The sequence below is a fragment of the Musa acuminata genome, chromosome BXJ2-2 (genome assembly GCF_036884655.1).
Source record: "Musa acuminata AAA Group cultivar baxijiao chromosome BXJ2-2, Cavendish_Baxijiao_AAA, whole genome shotgun sequence".
NCBI classification, from domain to species: Eukaryota; Viridiplantae; Streptophyta; class Magnoliopsida; order Zingiberales; family Musaceae; genus Musa; species Musa acuminata.
Window position 1 is genome coordinate 34131442 of NC_088339.1, and position 19087 is coordinate 34150528.

General features: G+C 48.7%; 2 protein-coding genes across 2 annotated transcripts; both read left to right on the plus strand.

Annotated features, from left to right (window-relative positions):
* Nucleotides 1-9659: 9659 nt before the first annotated feature.
* On the plus strand, nt 9660-10704 carry LOC135605085 (ethylene-responsive transcription factor ERF017-like). The gene has a single exon (XM_065094776.1). It carries the CDS (start codon nt 9953-9955, stop codon nt 10493-10495), a length of 543 nt encoding a protein of 180 aa, XP_064950848.1. The 5' UTR covers nt 9660-9952; the 3' UTR covers nt 10496-10704.
* A 5633-nt stretch (nt 10705-16337) lies between these two features.
* Nucleotides 16338-18927, plus strand: LOC103976827 (probable flavin-containing monooxygenase 1). The gene is made up of 5 exons (XM_009392153.3): nt 16338-16872; nt 16955-17195; nt 17751-17929; nt 18020-18369; nt 18445-18927. Exons 1-5 carry the CDS (start codon nt 16429-16431, stop codon nt 18791-18793), a joined length of 1563 nt encoding a protein of 520 aa, XP_009390428.2. The 5' UTR covers nt 16338-16428; the 3' UTR covers nt 18794-18927.
* The last annotated feature ends 160 nt before the right edge of the window (nt 18928-19087 follow it).

Consider the following 19087-nt stretch of genomic DNA (forward strand, 5'->3'; position numbering starts at 1 on the left):
TCCTCGAGGTTGTACTCCATGCATCGAGCTGGTTACTGGCCTTCGCCTGCTCTTTGCTCACACTTCTGAAGCACTTGAAATGTTTGCACTCCTTGCGTTGAGTTAGCTACTGTGATTCACCTTCTCAATGCCATTGAACTTCTGGAATGCGAGAAGTTTTCACCCCAACTTGGAGTAATTCTCTAATAGGTTTGGTCGCCACTAGGATTGTACCGTCTTCTCCATCAACTCTGCCGCCTACTCCCCTGAGTAGCGAAGGTCCAGCACCGCGTACTGACTACTTCGTTCCTTGGTCGTGCACTCTTATATGACCCGAAGTCCTTCACTTTCGGCTATCTTGATGAGAAACTCATTGACACCGGTCTTACGAAGTTCCTTGGCCTCTGCCCTTCAGCCTTGTCTCGGTACTTGGAGTTTGCCTCTGCATGCTCCACCTCCTCGGCCCCTTTCACGACCAAGCGCTCTCCCTCCATGAGAGCAAGGGATCAATGACTTTCACGGAAGTCCCGCCTCTGTGGTACCATGGCGCTGCCATGCCCATGGCACTACTATCCGTTGACTCGCATCTGCATCTCTTTTCTTCACAATCAGTAGGCATGCCTCTGTGGTACTCCTCTGAGTCCACCTCCATTCTAACTGATGCTTGATTTTGGGTAACTAAGTCCCTCTGGACTCGTCGTCGCTTCCTCGCCCCTTTCGACCCCCTGCTTCAACACCTCTGTGTTCTCCAAGCAGCACCCTTTGGTCAATGGACAAACAGACTACAACTCTCATGCACGACCTCTGCCATCACGTTGTAGGGTTTGCACTGATTCTGTTCTCCTTAGCTTCCTTGGTAGCAACGTTCGCTTACTCGACCTTGTCCTCTGACTTGTCGGGCTCCCTTAAGCGAATATAAGCTCTGGAGTAGTCCAACTCTCCAGTTGATTCGATCATACCGCTGTATGATCAAGTCCCTCCCATGGGACTCACTGGTACTTGCATTCGAACTTTTCCCTTGGTGGAACACAGCCCCCATATGCTGATGACCAAGGCTTTCATCCGATGCAAAATTCGATGCACGCACAGAAGACCCGCCTCTGCGATACCATGGCCTTCACTCCTTGAATCCATAGCTCTTCTTGTCGTCGTGTTGTTCACCGAAGTGGAGCTTCCAGTAGCTCCCGATCATACCTCCGTATGATCTAGTCCCTCACGGGGCTAGGTTGTGTGAATCGCATTGCCACGAACTGTTTCACCACGATCCGTTGCACCATGTCGCCTCATGATGACATTTCTATTGCATTCTGATCCTTGTGGGATTAACTCGAATTGTGAACCCTTCATGTGTGGCCTCTACTAATACATCGCAGGGTCTCTTCCACCTTCGATTTTGTTCGCTCCTTTGGCAATCGACCTTCATCCACCCACTCTTGGGTCACACCACGATAAAGCACCGCTCTAGGACAGTCCGTCACCTAGTAGCTCCCAAAGTCCCCTGACTTCGCTGCAATTAGTGCACCATTGTCTGGATCCTGGGCCTCTACCCCTACCAGCACAATCTTCGCTGTGCACCGCCTCCTTTATAGCAACTTGAATGACAACACTATGGCATATTCTTCAAGAGTACCCGCCTCTACGTCCTCTTGCCCCGTGCTAAGGCCTTCTGATCCCAACTTCGCCTCCGCAAATTTAGTCGCCTTAGTTCCTCCATCAAATGCTCCTCCGAGATAAAGTGCATGTGCCCAGAAGCTCCCTTCGTCTTTGGCACCATGCAAGATGAGTCCGCTCCGACAGAATGAATGACCCATGGAACAACATGATCCTGCTCTTGCCTCTGCAAGAGTTTATGTCCTTGACCTCTGTCCAAGGAAAGACTATGCCTCTGGTTCATGTTCCATCTTCTATGCTGGCTCCCTTCATACGACTTGGGTACTTCGCCAAGTTACACCCAAGTTGCTCCGCTCCTCGTTTTTGCATTGAGTCGATGGTGGCCCTCGTGCCCACCATTCCATGGGTCAGCCCTCCCTTGAGTCCGATCTCCATATCGACTCCAAGTGTGCCTTCATTTGTGTTGCTTTGGGTCGCTCCCCCTACTTGATCTCGCAATGCATCCACCAATGCATTCTCTCAAGCGAGATCATGCGACGACTCCTCGCCGCTTTCTCAGTCCATTGAGCTTTATTGAGTTGTTGTTTGTTGAGGTACTCCTCCTCAACTTATCAGGTCCATCCTACATGATTCTCCCTCTGGAGAGACGGGACTTATCCCTCCTGGATAACTGTCCCGTTGGAGCAACATCTCTCTTCGTTTCGGAGACCACCATCCCGTTGGACTACTCCGATCTGCTGAACAAACTGTGCATTGTTCTGCCTCTTGCAAACACACTTGCTAGATTGCGACTCCACGTCAATACAGTCCCCGCTGCACCCCTCAAGGCCTAGCAACATGCTGAACTAGTTGCACCATTCAGCCTCCTACGGACGTATCCTTTGCATGCCGAAGAGAAAGTTTCAATGCTCCATGGCGCCGAGTTTCGGTCGTCTTGGGATGGCCACGAACATTCCGTCGTCCGCATACAAGCCCATGTATGAGTACCAAATTCTTTGAGCTAGCAATTCCCCTCACCTCTGTGAGCTTTGCATAACTCTTTTGGTCGTTGAGCAACTCATTCCACCTTAGATGGTATCATCCTTTACCAAGCGCCTCGCTTGCCTTGAGCACCATCAAGTATAGTTGTCAACGTTGAGGCGTAGCTCAAACTCAGCCATCCCAACCTTTGTGCGCTTCACATTATTCCAAGCTTGTTTATTCTCGTAGTGCCTCTTGCGCGAAGGGTTGGCCATTCCTCTAAATGCCAATCTCAGATGCTCGCTCCTTTGAGCGACTCCTTTTCCCTACATCTCCATGCCCGTTTTCCCCCAAACGATCGCGCGTGTGCTGACTGCCCTCAACGCAGCCCCGCTAGGTCCCCCACGTTTGCATGCTAAGTGTTTCTATGAGTGCTTGTCCCACTCTGATACCATCTGTCACGGACTTAGCTGGTTTTGCCTAAGTCGTGCGGCACCCTTGCGTGTCCGTCCACAATGGTCAGCCTCCCCGAAGCCTCTCATGGTCCCTTAGGTCCCACAAAAGAGAGAACAGGGCAGAGAAAAGGCCTCACTCGAGATCCACAAGCAAACATCTCCGAAAAACACTTTATAGACAATGCAAATTACAAACAGACTTTACAAGCTCTTAATAGTTACACAATAAAGGGTAAAATGGTCCATTACAGACTGACAATCTCTCACACGTGTCCACATGACACAACATTTATTTACAAGCCTAAAGTTGCCATCGACCCAACTAAAATAGGACTATCAAGCCTTCGGTCGTCCCCTACATGCTGTACAAAGCATGGACATACCAAAAGACACGGACATACATAAGCATTACATCAAACACCCTATTTAGAAGTTTGTCCGTGACAACACGCTACGTCAAAACTCGTACCCCAAGACACTGTTTGATATGCCTGGTTCCAGCAATCCCAGGACAGCAACGCCCCACACACCAAGTCGAAATCCATACTAATGTCGTGCTGTGTTCACCATGCCAATCCACGTACGACCGACCCTCTCACGCTAGTATAAAGACCTCTATCTCAGCCTTCAGAGAAAAGGAAAAAAAAAACAATACCACTCACAACTGACTTGCTCGTCGGAGGGATCAAAATCGGGAATCACTCGATGAAGGCCTTTTTTTACAAGGAAGCGATCACCCACGAGCCACAAGTACCTCATCCAGAAATCGTCATCCAGTGAACGAGGACGGGCTGTCATCTATCCCGGGAACGGAAAGACGCAGCTCGATGCAGATGATGCTTGGACCAAGAAACGCTGACTAATACCCCGTTGTGAAGGCTCGACCTATCTCAATGTCCAACTTAGTCGACAGAAAACTCCCGACATCGATCCGTTGACCTAATCATGCCGACTCACCAACTACGGCCCTTTTGTTCCTCAACGTATTCTTACTCAAGTCAAACATCCAAAAGTATACTTTCCGAACACGTTTGGATCTTTCTGACGTTTGGATCTTTCCGCACGACACGACCCAACTCAAGTAGTAGTAGTAGTAGTAGCGTGCTTGGGGATATTAATTATCCGCGGCTCTGTCGTCGCGGTCATGACCTGGTCAAGCTCGCAAAAGTAGGTCTCGGGTGAGATCCCAGTAACTGGGGTCCCTTTTCGTGTTCCTGTCGCGGGTGGGAGCCGCGATGTGAAGCTCCACCGGTGAATGCATCTTCCCCCGCCGGAACGGACGGCGAGAGAACAGATGGGAATAGTTGAGTTGATCAAAAGGATTCTTCACTGGTCATGTCACCAAAATCCAATCATCATCACAGCGAGGGCCGACCGGTCGACACGGGCGAATATACTACTAGATAAAGCTATATTTTTCTTTTTAATATTACGAGAGTAAAATAATCCTTTTTTAATGAATTTTTTTTATTTACGAGAAAAATCAAAGGTTAAAAACTCTTTTAAAAATTTTATCTAATTTAAAATTTACACACACACATATATATATAATTTTATCATAATAAAGATTTTCGATGACTTATTAATTATGTTAAATCTCATAAACAAAAAGAACATTATGATGAAATATTAAGCCTATGAGATTTCTGATCACCCATCTTCATCATGGCATGCAAATCTTATATCTACGATGTTCAATCAATTTACAACATACATTTATATTCCATTCACATATTAAATCTAATACGTCCAGAGGATATGTTAAGACACATAAATATATTTAATTTTTTTTAACAATTTAAGCTTTCGAGATTACCCATCTCTCAATGGAAATCTTTATCAAAATATATTAACCCTTCAAAAATATCCTTAAATGACTGTAATTCATTTATTTATTTTTTTAGTAATAAGGAGGTATGGAGAGGGACACGTGTAATATTAATAATTTATTAGAATAAAAATGTTAAAAAGGAAAATATTAACCCATTAGAAATATCCTTATAATTTGTATTTTTATTATTATTTTCCTTTTTTCTCGGGGGACAAATGTGCCATTTCGAAATTGCGTAAGGATATATATATATATATATATATAAAACACAGTTCGTGCCCGCGTAGTTGTCCTACGCGTCACACGGCTGCCGAGTCGGCAAATAATTGACCATTTTGTTTTGGGATTTAAACGGAAGTCTATTTAAGGGACAACACATTTCGCATCCAAACTCCAATAATAAATAAGGATTAGACATCAACCAAACATCTCACCGCCAAACAACCTTTGTGAACGCTTCTCTCTCATAAATGATCGAACGAGCTAAATGAATCGTTCCACTATTCGTCACATCACAAGATATTATATTATAAAAATTATTATAGTCTCTTTTTGACTTTTTTTACTAATTTATATTTATATTATCCTTATTTTTATAATTTTAAAAATATTATATATATATATATATATATATATATATTGTTATGGTAAGTAACTTTTAAGCCGTGGCCTCAGGGCTGACGCAGCTCTGTTCTGGGGTTCGGATGTCGGGGATCTCGGGGGACGTCCCTCGGGGTCTCCCTGCGGTCGGGCATCGTGGTTCGGGATCGGTCGTTCGGGTCGGCAGGTCGACGGTTCGGGTCGGCAGGTCGGCGGTTCGGGTCGGGAGGAAGCTCCGGGAAGAGGCGACACCGTCTTCGCACCTGCACACAGGTCGAGTCGGGGTGCTCGACCCGACCCCTCCGACGATCAAGTTAGAGAAAGATGTGGAGGGGGTTTCGGAGGAAGAGAAGCAGAAGTGCTTTCTAGTGTGTTCCGCCTTGTCCCATTTTTTTGGGACTTGGGGGTATTTATAGATGAGCTTGGGTGTTACCTGACGTGTCCGTTTGCAGGGCAGGACTGTACCTTCGGTGGCGTCTGACATTGTCACTGGGGTTGCGTGGGAGGTCAAGCTGCTGCAGGGTATGGCGAGCCTCGGGGATCGTGTCGCTCAGGGGGATGCTGTCATGGCGTGTCACATCGCCATTTTTACCCCTATCATATGCCCCCCCCCGAAAGGAGCTATGCGTCGGTTTTTGCATGCGGGGAGCCCGATGCATGGCTTCTTACTTCAGGGGGGCTGTTCATGCGGATCCGAGGGGCACGACGCAGGCGGGCTGGCCGCGCGAACGTGTCTCGAGCAGTGCGAGGTCGAGGTGCGCAACTTAGTCAGGAAGCCGCGCAGGGTTGGATTCGGGGCCAATGGAGCCGATGAGGGCAGAGGAGCGCAGGCGGGCTAGCCGAGCGGTTGTGTCTTAGGTGGCGTAAAGCCGAAGAGCCGAGGAGCACCACGTAGGCGGGGTGAACGTGCAGGTGTGGTCTCGGGATGGCGTAGAGCCGAGGGCCGAGGAGCACAACGCAGGCGGGGTGAACGCGCAGGTGTGATCTCGGGAGGCGTAGAGCCGAGGGCCGAGGAGCACAACGCAGGCGGGCTGGCTGCGCAGGTGTGATCTCGGGAGGCGTCGAGCCGAGGGCCGAGGAGCACAACGCAGGCGGGCTGGCTACGCAGGTGTGATCTCGGGAGGCGTCGAGCCGAGGGCCGAGGAGCACAACGCAGGCGGGGTGACCGCGCAGGTGTGGTCTCGGGGTTTATGGAGCCGAGGGGTACGACGCAGGCGTACTGGCGGCACTGGTCTGTCTCGGGAGCATGGAGCCAAGGAGCACGACGCAGGCAGGGTGACCGCGCAGGCGTGGTCGCGAGGGTCATGCGACCGAGTAGCACGATCAGGTGGCGAGGACGTGGACTTGGGCACCATGCGGCCGAGGTACACGACAGAGGCGGACAGGCCGCGCCGAGGTGGATCTCGGCAGTGATTGGCCGAGGTGCTCGGTGCAAGCAAGCTGCGACCGAGTGACATCGCTCAGAGGGGCAGGTCGCTCTGAGGGCAGAGTGTGGCCGAGGGGTTCGGCGCAGAGGGGCCGACCGCGCAAGCGCTTATCGGGAACATGGTACCAAGGAGCACGACGGAGGCGGGCAGGCCGTGCAAGTCTGTCTCGGGAACATGGGGCCAAGGAACACGGCGCAGGCGGGGTGACCGCGCAAGTGTGGTCTCGGGATGGCGTAGAGCCGAGGGCCGAGGAGCACAACGCAGGCGGGGTGACCGCACGGGTGTGATCTCAGGATGGCGTAGAGCCGAGGGCCGAGGAGCACAACGCAGGCGGGGTGACCGCGCAGGCGTGTTCTCGAGGGCCATGCGGCCGAGTAGCATGACGTGCGTCGGGCTGACCGCGCAGGCGTGGTCGCGAGGACCATGCGGCCGAGTAGCACGACGCAGGCCGAGGGGGTAGGCTCGGGCCGAGAGAACTCGGGCGGGCAGACCGTGCAGATGTGAACTCGACGATGAAGGGCCGAGAAGCTCGGCGCAGGCAGGCTGCGACCGAGTGACACCACTCAGGTGGGCAAGCCGTTCCGAGGGGAGCTCGGCAGCATGTGGGTGAGTCGTGCGAATGCAAAAAGGAGTGGGGTTAGGCTGAAGCTAACCGTGAGCCGAGAGGCGATCAGGCAAACATGGAGCTTTCGCTTGGAAGAGACTGAGGAAGGGGCTAGATTCCTGGAACGAGGGTTACGCCGAATAGCAAACGCGAGCGCTTGACCGCTGCTACGGGGCCCGTCGCCCAGAGTCACTCCTCTTCCTTGCAGTCGCCCAAGCTTCCGCCTCGATGTACCGGTGGGCTCGCTGGAGCATATATGGTACTGTGGTGGGGGGTCGCTCTACGAGGGACCAACAGTGTCTGGAAGGTCGCAAGCTTACCATGAACGCCTGCACCAACAAAGAGGGGTGAGTATCCGGTAAGCTCTGGATTTGCGCGGTAAAGCGATCCACGAAGCATGAGAGGGGCTCGTCCTCTCTTTGTTTGAGTCCGAGGAGTAGTGCCGCGGAGGGCCTCGGCCGGGCATGGGCTGCGAAGTGGAGCTCGAAGTCCTTGGCGAGTTGGCCGAAGGAACTGATTGTTCCAGTCTTCAGGCCGGCGTACCACGTGTGGGCTGGACCTGTGAGGGTTGTGGGAAACACCCTGCACATTAAAGCGTCAGACGTTCCATGCAGCGCCAATTGGGCATGGAAAGCGGCAACATGATCTGCTGGGTCCGTGGCGCCGTCGTATGCGTCCAGAGAAGGGAGCTGGAAGTTCGGGGGAACGACGAGATCTCGTATCTCTGGTGCGAATGGAAATCCTTGGTGTGAGTCCACCCCAAGCTCTCCCTCTGAGTTGTGAAACTCATTCTCCAGTTCGTCGAGCCGCTGACTGAGAAGACATAGCTGGGCTCGCAGGGAGTCTGTTGATCCCGAAGATAACACCTCGGGCTCCGGGTGGCCGCTCGGGTTTGTCCTTGCTGGATCCCCGAGTGGGGTCGGTCTAACCCGAGGAGAGGCGGAAGGCTCCAGAAGCATCATGTGGGCCCGAGCGGGCGGCTCTTGTTGCCGTAGCGGCTGAGTCATGAGTGGGGGTGTCGATTGGGAGATGAGCGGGATGATGGTTTGCACTATATCCGTCAGAGCTCAGACTTGACGGGCGAGGTTGTGAAAGGCCTCGGACGACACCGGCAAGGGGACGCTCGGAGCGCCCTCGGGCGGAAGCGGATCCAGATTGTCGACTGAACGCCAGCCGCGTTCAGGGGTCGCGGGGAGGTCGTCAGGATCAACCTAAGGATCCCTCGACATTCGGGCCCTCCTTCTAGCGCCAATCTGTTACGATAAGTAACTTTTTAAGTCGTGGCCTCGGGGCCGACGCGGCTCTGTTCTAGGGTCCAGATGTCGGGGATCTCGGGGGACGTCCCTCGGGGTCTCCCTGCGGCCAGGCACCGTGGTTCGAGATCGGTCGTTCGGGTCGGCAGGTCGGCGGTTCGGGTCGAGAGGAAGCTCCGGGAAGAGGCGACACCGTCTTCGCACCTGCACACAGGTCGAGTCGGGGTGCTCGACCCGACCCCTTCGACGATCAAGTTAGAGAAAGATGTGGAGGGGGTTTCGGAGGAAGAGAAGCAGAAGTGCTTTCTAGTGTGTTCCACCTTGTCTCATTTTGTTTGGGACTTGGGGGTATTTATAGATGAGCTTGGGTGTTACCTGACGTGCCCGTTTGCAGGGCAGGACTGTATCTTCGGTGGCGTCTGACATTGCCACTGGGGCTGCGTGGGAGGCCGAGCTGCTGCAGGGTATGGCGAGCCTCGGGGATCGTATCGCTCAGGGGGATGCTGTCATGACGTGTCACATCGCCATTTTTACCCCTATCATATATATATATATTAATCCAAATTAAGATTGGAATAGGCAGAGAGATTGGTTTTTTATTGTTGCAACCAAGAAAACCTTTCGTTAAAAAACCCAAAGTGCTCCACATTCTTCATTTATGTTAAGTTCGCCTTTGCATTTAGATTGAGTTAAACTTGCAAGAACATAATCAAACAGCCTTTGATGAATCAAATCTGACGACAAGAGAGAGAGAGAGAGAGAGAACACCAATTCCATCAACTACTTGCGTTTTCATACAGTGAATGTGAACCAAAACTACGCTCTTGAAAGGGACGAATCGATCGATGACGACTCCTCCCACCGTGCAGATGCCGAAGGCCTCCGAAGCAGCGGTATCCCGCCACCATCAACCTAGGCGTGCAGGTAATACGCGATGGCCCTTCGCCAATCCCACGCCTCGAGTCCCATCAGGTGTCTCCAAACCCGGGTGCCGTTGCCTCACCGTCCATAGTCCCCGTTGACCTCGCCGCAAAATAACGCCACGGATTTCCTTTGGCTTCGGTCCAGTTTCCACAACTGCCGACCTCCCCGTCCATTTCGTCTTCCTCTTCTGCTGCAGCTTCCTCCTCCGCACCTATAAATACTCGCTAGTGATCTATGTGCCAAACGATTCGTTGCGGTACTCGCCAAGTGACGGAGGACTCCAAGACGGCACGTTCCCCTTGGACGGCATGCAGAACCAGGAAATCGGCACGAACGAGGCGCAGCCGACGACGGCGAGGTACAAGGGAGTGCGATTGAGGAAGTGGGGCAAATGGGTAGCCGAGGTGCGGTTCCCCAACAGCCGCCGGCGGCTGTGGCTCGGCTCCTACCCGACGCCCGAGATGGCTGCGCGAGCCTACGACGCCGCCGTGTACTGCCTGCGCGGCCCCGGCGCGGCGTTCAACTTCCCGAGCCACCCACCCAGCATACCGTCGGCCGACAAGCTGAGCCGGTACGAGATACGTGAGGCGGCCGAGCGGCACGCGCGCGAAGGGCCGCAGCGGGAGGAGGCAGAGGAAGCTGGCGAGCAAGTGGCGGATCCTGGTGCGGGAAGCTCTGGTTTAGGGGCGCCGTCGGGGCAGCCGGCCGAGCCGTCATCATCAGTGCCGGTTTTCGACGACGCCACAGCGAGCGGTGGGGAATGGTTCGATGGTTTCTGGTATGACGCCGGGGGCGGCATCGACGATGGCGATATCTATGGATCGTCTCCTCTTTGGAACTTCCATCAGTAGAACGAATGCCACTGTTCATCGAACACCCCGTAAATTCGTACTCGAGGCGCTTTCTTCGCGCTTATACTCGTAGACGCCCCAGCCTCACTATGCGAGCCATGTCCTGGTTGACTTGTGTCAAATTGGATATGGTCGTTGACTATTTGCTTTACGTTGTAGATTCTTCGATCAGATACATAATCCGCACTTACAACGCTGGTTGACTGTTTCCTGATCGACTTGTTTAGCTTTAATATTCGAGCCCTGTCCTGATCGACTAGTTTAGGACGAGAACGCTGGTTGACTGTTTCCTGTATGTTAAGATTAGGGGGCCAATTCAGCTGACTTCTAATTGGACATCACTGGTACGATGCAGATCCAAAAGTTGCCCCGCGAACCCTGTCACCGTTCTTTCTCATTCGTCTCAGGTGGGAGAAGCGCAGAATCTGAGTGTTTTGTCCCCTGGTGGATAATCCTCTCTCCCCTTTTGCTAAGGTAAGATCCACATGCTCTCTCTCTCTCTCTCTCTCTCTCTCTCGCTCTCTCTCGTGGAAGAGTTAGGTTGGCGCAATTTAACGAGCAATTCGGCAGTCGGTGTAAGCCGCTAACTTGAGGTCTACACTCGCTTCCACACAATTCTGTTGCTTCACGCATTCTTGATCTTTGACGCTCGCATTTATTCCATGGTGTCGATCGGGCTACCTGTGATTTGCTTCGTGTAGTTGCTATTATCAAGACGCGCGCGAAGAAACTCCCGTCTCGTTGCATGAGAAAAGGAGGAATTTTTTCCCCTCACTTTGCCTGAAAAGATCGAACAGGATCGATGTCAACACGCTGTGTTCTCGGTGTTCCAAATTTCTCTAACAGGAGCCGAGAAAGGTTTTGATCATAATGGATGTGCTGAAGAAAGGACTCAAACAATTGGCAGCAGATCGATCTGCAGGTCTGTGGACAAGCAGCTTCGTGTCAGTAAGATGGCGCATTCCAGGAGAGGCACATGGCTCCTCGATGTGGCATCAGGATCAGGTGGATTTATATGTTTCCTGAACGCTTTCAAGGTCGTGAGCGTTAGAATATTAGCAGTACCTGCAACGTACGTTGGGAAATCCAGTTTTATCAGCCTTTAGCTTTGAAGGATGGGGTTATTTTAGCCTTCCTTGTACTTTGTTATATTCATTCATGTTGGATTTTTACCTAGGATCACCTTGTCGGGTCCATAGATCCTCTGTCTTGATGCCTGCTGGTTGTACCAATCGACTAAATAACAAGTATGAATCTGATCGTCACTTCGCTTTTAGCAAGGGCTTTCATATTTCCAGCTTATGAAGAAATTCCAGGTGCTGCAAATCTTTTACATTTTCTATTCTTTTTTCTGCTTTTGCAAATATGGAGAATCCATCCACTCTTACCGAACAGTTTGTGTTTTCCTTTCCTCATCTTAGGTTGCAGCTGAAGAGAAGACCACTGGTGGTTTGCTGTTGATTGAGGCTGCGAAGATTTCCACTCATTTCTCTCTCCATTAGATGTTGTAGTTTTTATGGAGAGAACAGTCTTATTTTTGTCTCCTTTTTTTTTTTTTTGTATTCCTGTGCATTTCAGCTTGTACAAAACGAATTACTTCCATCAACCACAGCATTTAAGCTTTAAAGTTTCTTCCAAGTATTTTGCTGTGCAGGGTATTTGCCATAATTTAAATGATGTTTCCCCTTCTCTTTTGCTATGTAACAGGTGATTGCTCTCAGCCCAAACTCTTCTTAGCAATGACCTGCTAGCTTAACAGATGCACCAACCTGATGGATAAGATCGGGTGGACTTTATCAAGCAGATACAGTGTATTATTGGCTGACTGAAGTCTGAATCAGCTGTGATATTTTGTAGCCATTTTTCTGTTCTTGCATGGTAAATTTGTGTTGATGATTGATTGGTTTCTGTTCTGCCTTTCTACAGTGTTCATCTAATTAGGTTAGGGATTCTGGTTGCCCCATTTTTTGGCATAATTACTCACATATCATACCGGCGCTAATCATGTGATAAATCAACACCAATTTTATGCTGCTTACTTGAAAACAGGTCTTCTCATATAAAAATAAGATGACAGATTTTACTATTTATATTGAAGAAAAATTTTGAAGCTACAATGTGATTTTTTTCAAAAAAGAATTATTATTATCATTATTTTTTATTTTGGAGCTTGATCAAACATATCATAAGACAATCTAAGTTTTGAATTTTCATACATACATATATATACATATATATATACATATGTATATATATATATGTATGTATATATGTATATATGTATTTATACATATATATATATATATATACATACATATATATATATGTATATATATGTATATATATAGATACATATATATATATATGTATATATATATATATATATAATGATTTGATAGGTGTGGATCATTGGCCCAAAATGATTAAAGTTAATAATAATAGGCCCGCTGATGTTGCACAAAAGCCATCCATGTTAGATAGATCTGATACTAGTTGAATTAGGAATCAAAATCCAACAAAGTGAATGTGTGAGTATTTATTCATGTGGAAGATTAGAAAAAAATAAAAATGGTTTCTGCAGTCATAGTAGTAGTAAATTCAATCCTGGAATTTCAATGCTGATTGATCTGCACTTGACCTTAGTTTCATAATTTAAATTCATACAAAATCCAAGCATTGAGCTGAATCCTTGGAATTTAGTTTCAGTCATGCTCTCAAAAACCAAAAGACCTGCTCCACCAGTCTGTGGTCAGCAATGTGAACAACTGATTTGAAACCATGGCCAAGTCTTTTTAAAGGACTTAGCAACTATAGTTTTTTGTTGTTGTCAGGGAGGATATTTGATGCAATGATATTGGCATCAATGTACTGTCCAACCTTCAAGTCATGTTCCTGCAGCATACCTCTTATGTTCATATTGAAGAAACGACCACATTTCCATAGGGAGCCATTGCTAACCTGGAGAAAGATGGACCAGAGATCTGGTAACAGTTGAGGTAGTGGTCGAAGCCAGGCTCTTCGCAATCAAATTATGGGCCCTTTGACCGACCTACACAGTGCAAGAAGGAAGTAGAGAGATGTAGGTTTCTGAGGTGCAGGACGAGGAAATAGTCTTGACGAGTTCTCAGGTGCAAGGCTGGTCTCTGACTGAAGTGCTCTTAGTTTAGTTCACCAGTCTCGGGAACAGCCTATCATCGCCCGAGTTCACATCAAACTTTCTAAGCTCTCATGTGATTTATTTATTTATTAGCTCACTGCTTCATCTCCCTCCAACAGGTGGTCAATGGATTACGATACAAACTCCTACCAATGAAACCAGAACAGCTCAACACGGGCTTCGAGCTTCTAACTTATTATTCCTGCACATGGCCATGGAGGTTTGATGTAATCGCTTTGACCCAGCCACAGCGAGCACATAAATAATGAGAGCTGGATATGAAGTGATACAAGGTTAGCAGCTTGCATATGAGAGAGGCAATAAATACATGGAGAAAACGGCACATGACATCATCTCACACAAGCTTGCAGTGGTGACATATAGAAGAAGATAATTAATTGTTTGGAGTATGTTAGATGAAATTTATAGAGAAATTGAAAGGTGAAAATGATACTGTTTCTGCCGGTCCTCAGTACATGTTCACAAGTTTTGCTTTTGTGGTGCAATGACTATGGTAATCGATTAGTGAGTGCCCAACTCCTCATGCCTTTTTCTTTCAAGTAGCTGTCAGCTGATGGAGAGAGTCCATACTGCATCCTGTTGTTGCTGGTGTGGTGTTCTTTTCCCCATGCAAAAAGATTAGACACCATGTCAATGCTTCCCGACCAAACACCTGAAGCCCCTGCCATCTTCCTTCCACCCAGTTCTTCTTTTTAGGCCGAATGCCTTTTGTGGCGGCTAATGTTGGCTGCTATGACCCGCACTTGGAGCATTTGAACAGCAGTTCCTTCGTGAGATAGGGCACAAGTGATTAAATGCCGGTGTAAGTTGCTGGAATCTGGTTGTGCAGGTCAGAATACGTTTAATGCCAGTTTGACCTTCGGTTCATTCAAGTCTTTCAAGTTGACCAAAAGTTCAACGCATGTGTTCTTTAAGCCCAGAAGTCGGCATGGCACATGTGACAGGGAGAGCGCTGGAAATTGCCAAGCACAACAGGCACAACCTCAAGTTGATCTCCATCAGCTCCAGTCCAAGTTACCACGAGAACATAATTCAACAGTCAAGGAATGGGGTTTTGAATGTTTATTCAATGGCTTTCCAAGTAAATCACCATTGCTTTGCTTGTACTGACCGGGATGCCGAGTATCATCATTTTTTTATGGCTTGACCTTCCCTGAAGCAGATGGCATCAGTGATGATACTGCAGACTCATGCCACATTACAAGGTGATTGCTTTGATCAGTTCAATGCAACTTCTCTTTCTTCTGCTATCATACTGTATATATATATATATATATATATATATATATATATATATATATATATAATAGCAGGAAATATCGTTTGACCCATGAAAACAAGATCATTTGTGCTTGTCCTGAAGTTTATTTTGACGAACAAATCAGAGGCTAGGAAGGGATAAGGAAACTGTGACATCGGTCAATGGAGATTTGCCGCATGTTCCTCGCAGAATTCCATGTGGGTTATTCCCTTCATCGCACCCTGCAGAAGAAACCCACCCTGAGTTTACTGCAATGAAGAATTTGTGGACAAGAAAAAGGAGACAAAATCTAGTATTAGGAAAGTAAGAGCAAGGTCCAACCCTTGTTTTACGCTTACTTTGAATCAAGGAAAAAACATGATTCCAAGTTGTGTGTTCTTGTTCTTCAAAGTCGGGACGCCATTTGAACTGACTACCAGGAGGAACAAGACCATGAAAATTGCTTTGGTGGGACGAACAAGGAAAAGCATTCCAGAAGATAGACCTCATAAATCACATCAAATGCAACAAGAAATTTACAGCAAATGGTTAGAAGCATTTTATGTTTAGGAGAACCATCATGTTCCTCATATTTGGCAACTCCATGTAACTTTCCTGTCCGATGAACTCTTATTTTCCCCACCTTTTACATTCTTTTCTGCAGCTGTTTGCCTTCATTCATCTCTTTGACATGCCACGGCAACTTCTAAGTTGTTTCTCATTCTATCATCACCATACAAAGCTGAAATGTGTGTGTGTGTGTGTGAGAGAGAGAGAGAGAGAGAGAGAGAGAGAGAGAGAGAGAGAACAGGAAAAATTAGGCCCTTGCTGAAGTGAATTAATTAGTGCTTCGAATTATACTAGTTTTCTGATACATGCAGCCTCAGTTCTTGCCATTAGAATAAGCCACCGAATCCTACCGAAACTTGGTCTTGTCCACCAAGAAGCTTAAAGAAGTGGCCTTTCATGGATGCACCAATACAAGAAGTCCATTCTTGATGCCCTCCCAGACCTTTGAATGCTCCCAGGAATTCAAACTAGGAGTCAACATTCCTAAAGCCACAAGCAAAATATAACCCAGGTTTACTACTACTATACTGAGAGGTCTTGAGGTCAACCCCACTGGGTATTAAGTTTCGCTACCAGCTTCAATCATGCATACCTTCTTCCTACTTTGAAACAATGCTATTTCATGGAAATAACATGCCAATTTCCCCTTGTATTCAGCCATTTATGAGATTTCTCTCTCTCTCTCTCTCTCTCTCTCTATATATATATATATATATATATAATATCAGCAATTTTTGCTAAGGCAGATTTCACTTAGCTGCATGCATGTCACGTGCCTACTTCCGAACAACTCCTTATATATACGCATCATGCTGTGACTTCCATACTCAGCACCTTCATCTCTTTATCGCTTATATAGGAGGGCGAGGGAGAGAGAGATCTCGTACTCCATTACACTCTTCATATCGATTCCATTTCCTTAAGAGAGAGACATAGAGAGACGGGATGGAGAAGAGTGGGAAGCCGAGGGTGGCGATCATAGGGGGAGGCATCAGTGGCCTTGCGGCAGCGAAGGAGCTCCGCTGGCTCGAGCCAGTCCTCTTCGAAGCCACGGACTCCATAGGAGGGGTGTGGAGGCACTGCTCCTTCCGCTCCACAAGGCTGCAGACTCCGCGGCCGGACTACGAGTTCTCCGACTACCAGTGGAGCGACCGGAACGACGCCACGTTCCCCACCCACATCGAGATATTAGAGTACCTCCACGGCTACGCCACCCACTTCGACCTGTGGAGGTTCATCAAACTCCAGACCAAGGCGGTGGAGATCCGCTCCATCGGCGACGACCGTGAGACCTGGTTCACCGAGCTCTGGGGGGACAAAGGACGGACCATCCCCGACCAGCCGGCGTGGGAGGTCGGCGTGGTGACCGGCCACTCCGCCACCGTTCAGGTGCCCATACTGCTTTAAATATCGCGCTTCTACGTACATCGTTCCTGAGACACCAAGAGCGATTTCCTTCGATATGTTTTAGTGGTACAAGTTCGAGTTCATCGTGATGTGCTTCGGAAAGTACGGTGACATCCCAAACATGCCCAAGTTTCCCCCCGGGAAGGGAGCAGAGATCTTCCGAGGCAAGGTGATGCACTCGCTGGACTACTGCAAACTCGACGAAGACGCCACCAAGGAACTGATGAAGGGGAAGAAGGTCGTCGTCATCGGCTACAAGAAATCCTCCATCGACCTCGCAGTCGAATGCGCTGAAGCCAACCGAGGTAACCTTCTTAACGTTTCACTCCATTGTGTTTCCCTTTTCGAACAATTTCCAGCGAGATTTCATGAAAGCATGAAAACTACAAACTCATAACCAGTCTGAGAAGCAAGACAAAGAAACGAAAAGAAAGAAGAGTAACATGCATGTGTGGGGAAGAAAGGTCAAACTTTCCTCTTTCTCTCTCTCTCTCTCTCTCTCTCAAGGCATTTTATGTTCTTGGATCATGATGCCTTTCTTGGGTTCGCATGCATTTTACACATTGGTGGACGAAAGTAGCGGTCCCGATTGTGGTCAAAGTCCAGACATGAGCAACGAACATTGACTGGTTGACTTCCCATGCCACCCGCCAAACCCGCGAGGAAAAGAGGATTAGACGTCGTCTTTTGTCTACTGTAGAAGAAGGCGAAGAACTCAAGCAGATTAAATAAGATGTTGACTTGGCCACTTGATACCGGTCGAGAGTCCACTTATTTATTAGTTTACCTGCGCATCTTCAGAGCTTGGCATGCCCGTGTCGTTGACTTCGTATCCTGTGTTTGATGAATGTGTTCTGCAGGGGAAGATGGCCAGCCATGTACCATGGTGATAAGGACCCTCCATTGGACTGTTCCCTCCTACTCCATATGGGGCCTGCCCTTCTTCCTCTTCTTCTCCACAAGGTTTTCTCAGTTCCTCCATGAAAGGCCGAATCAAGGACTGATGAAATCTCTTGCCTCCCACCTTTTAACCCCGTTGGTAATTGCTTGATCCAACGCATTCCATCAAGATTACGACGAACAGAGTACGTTAGGTTTATGTTAACGCTCGCTTTTGACATCTATACAGAGGAGAGGTGTGTCGAAGTTTATTGAATCGTATCTCACATGGAAGCTTCCTCTGGACAAGTACGGGCTGAAACCAGACCATCCTTTCGTGGAAGACTATGCCTCATGTCAGATGGCCATCTTGCCGGAGAACTTCTTCGCCGAGGCCGACGAAGGGCGGATCATGTTCAAGCGGTCATCGCAGTGGCGCTTCTGGGAAGGTGGTGTGGTTCTTGACGACGACACCAAGTTGGAGGCTGATGTCGTGCTCCTCGCGACGGGATTCGACGGCAAGCAGAAGCTGAGATCAGTGCTTCCCGAGCCTTACCGTGGACTCATAGTGGATTCCTCCGGTGTCATGCCGCTGTATAGGTACGTAGGTAAAAGATTTCTCTTTCCCTCCATCGATTGCTTCAGCTAAACGTCTGGTCGTTTCGTTCATGGCAGGGGCACAATCCATCCGCTGATCCCACACATGGCGTTCGTGGGGTACATCGAGAGCGTATCGAACCTGCACACGTCGGAGCTGCGGTGCAAGTGGCTGGGGAGGCTGCTCAAGGGGCACTTCCAGTTGCCGAGCGTGGAGGCGATGTTCCGGCAGACCAGAGAGGAGATAGAGGTGATGAAGCGGACCACCAGGTTCTACCGCCGCCACTGCATCTCCACCTACAGCATCAACCACAGCGACGACATGTGCGAGGAGATGGGCTGGAGTCCATGGCGGAAGGGCAGCTGGGTCTCTGAGGCTTTCAGTGCGTACAACAACCAGGATTACAAGGAAGACAAGAGCGAATAAGCTTTCGATAGATCGATGACGTGCCATCAACAAGGAAATAGTCAATATTAATTTGGTCAGGTGGAAATAAAGCTATGTCAAGCGATATGTGCTCTTTACATTTATATATAATCGATATACAATTTTATTTCTAATGTGCGATCACTCATCTATAAGAAGATAAATCAGCGTACGGATGTGTGAAATATTGTAGAGTATGCAAACATGCATGCAGATTATGTTCTCATGGCTCATCACATTGGGCCTGAGCCCACCATTAGGGATACAGTCTGATGCACCTTGCAAGCTCATGGA

Bases quoted from the DNA above. Each gene is read 5' to 3' on its own strand.
- LOC103976827 (XM_009392153.3), top strand. From the start codon at position 16,429: ATGGAGAAGAGTGGGAAGCCGAGGGTGGCGATCATAGGGGGAGGCATC. The intron at 17,196-17,750 runs GTAACCTTCTTA...TGTGTTCTGCAG, and splicing joins ATGCGCTGAAGCCAACCGAG to GGGAAGATGGCCAGCCATGT. The intron at 17,930-18,019 runs GTAATTGCTTGA...ACATCTATACAG, and splicing joins CCCACCTTTTAACCCCGTTG to AGGAGAGGTGTGTCGAAGTT.
- LOC135605085 (XM_065094776.1), top strand. From the start codon at position 9,953: ATGCAGAACCAGGAAATCGGCACGAACGAGGCGCAGCCGACGACGGCG.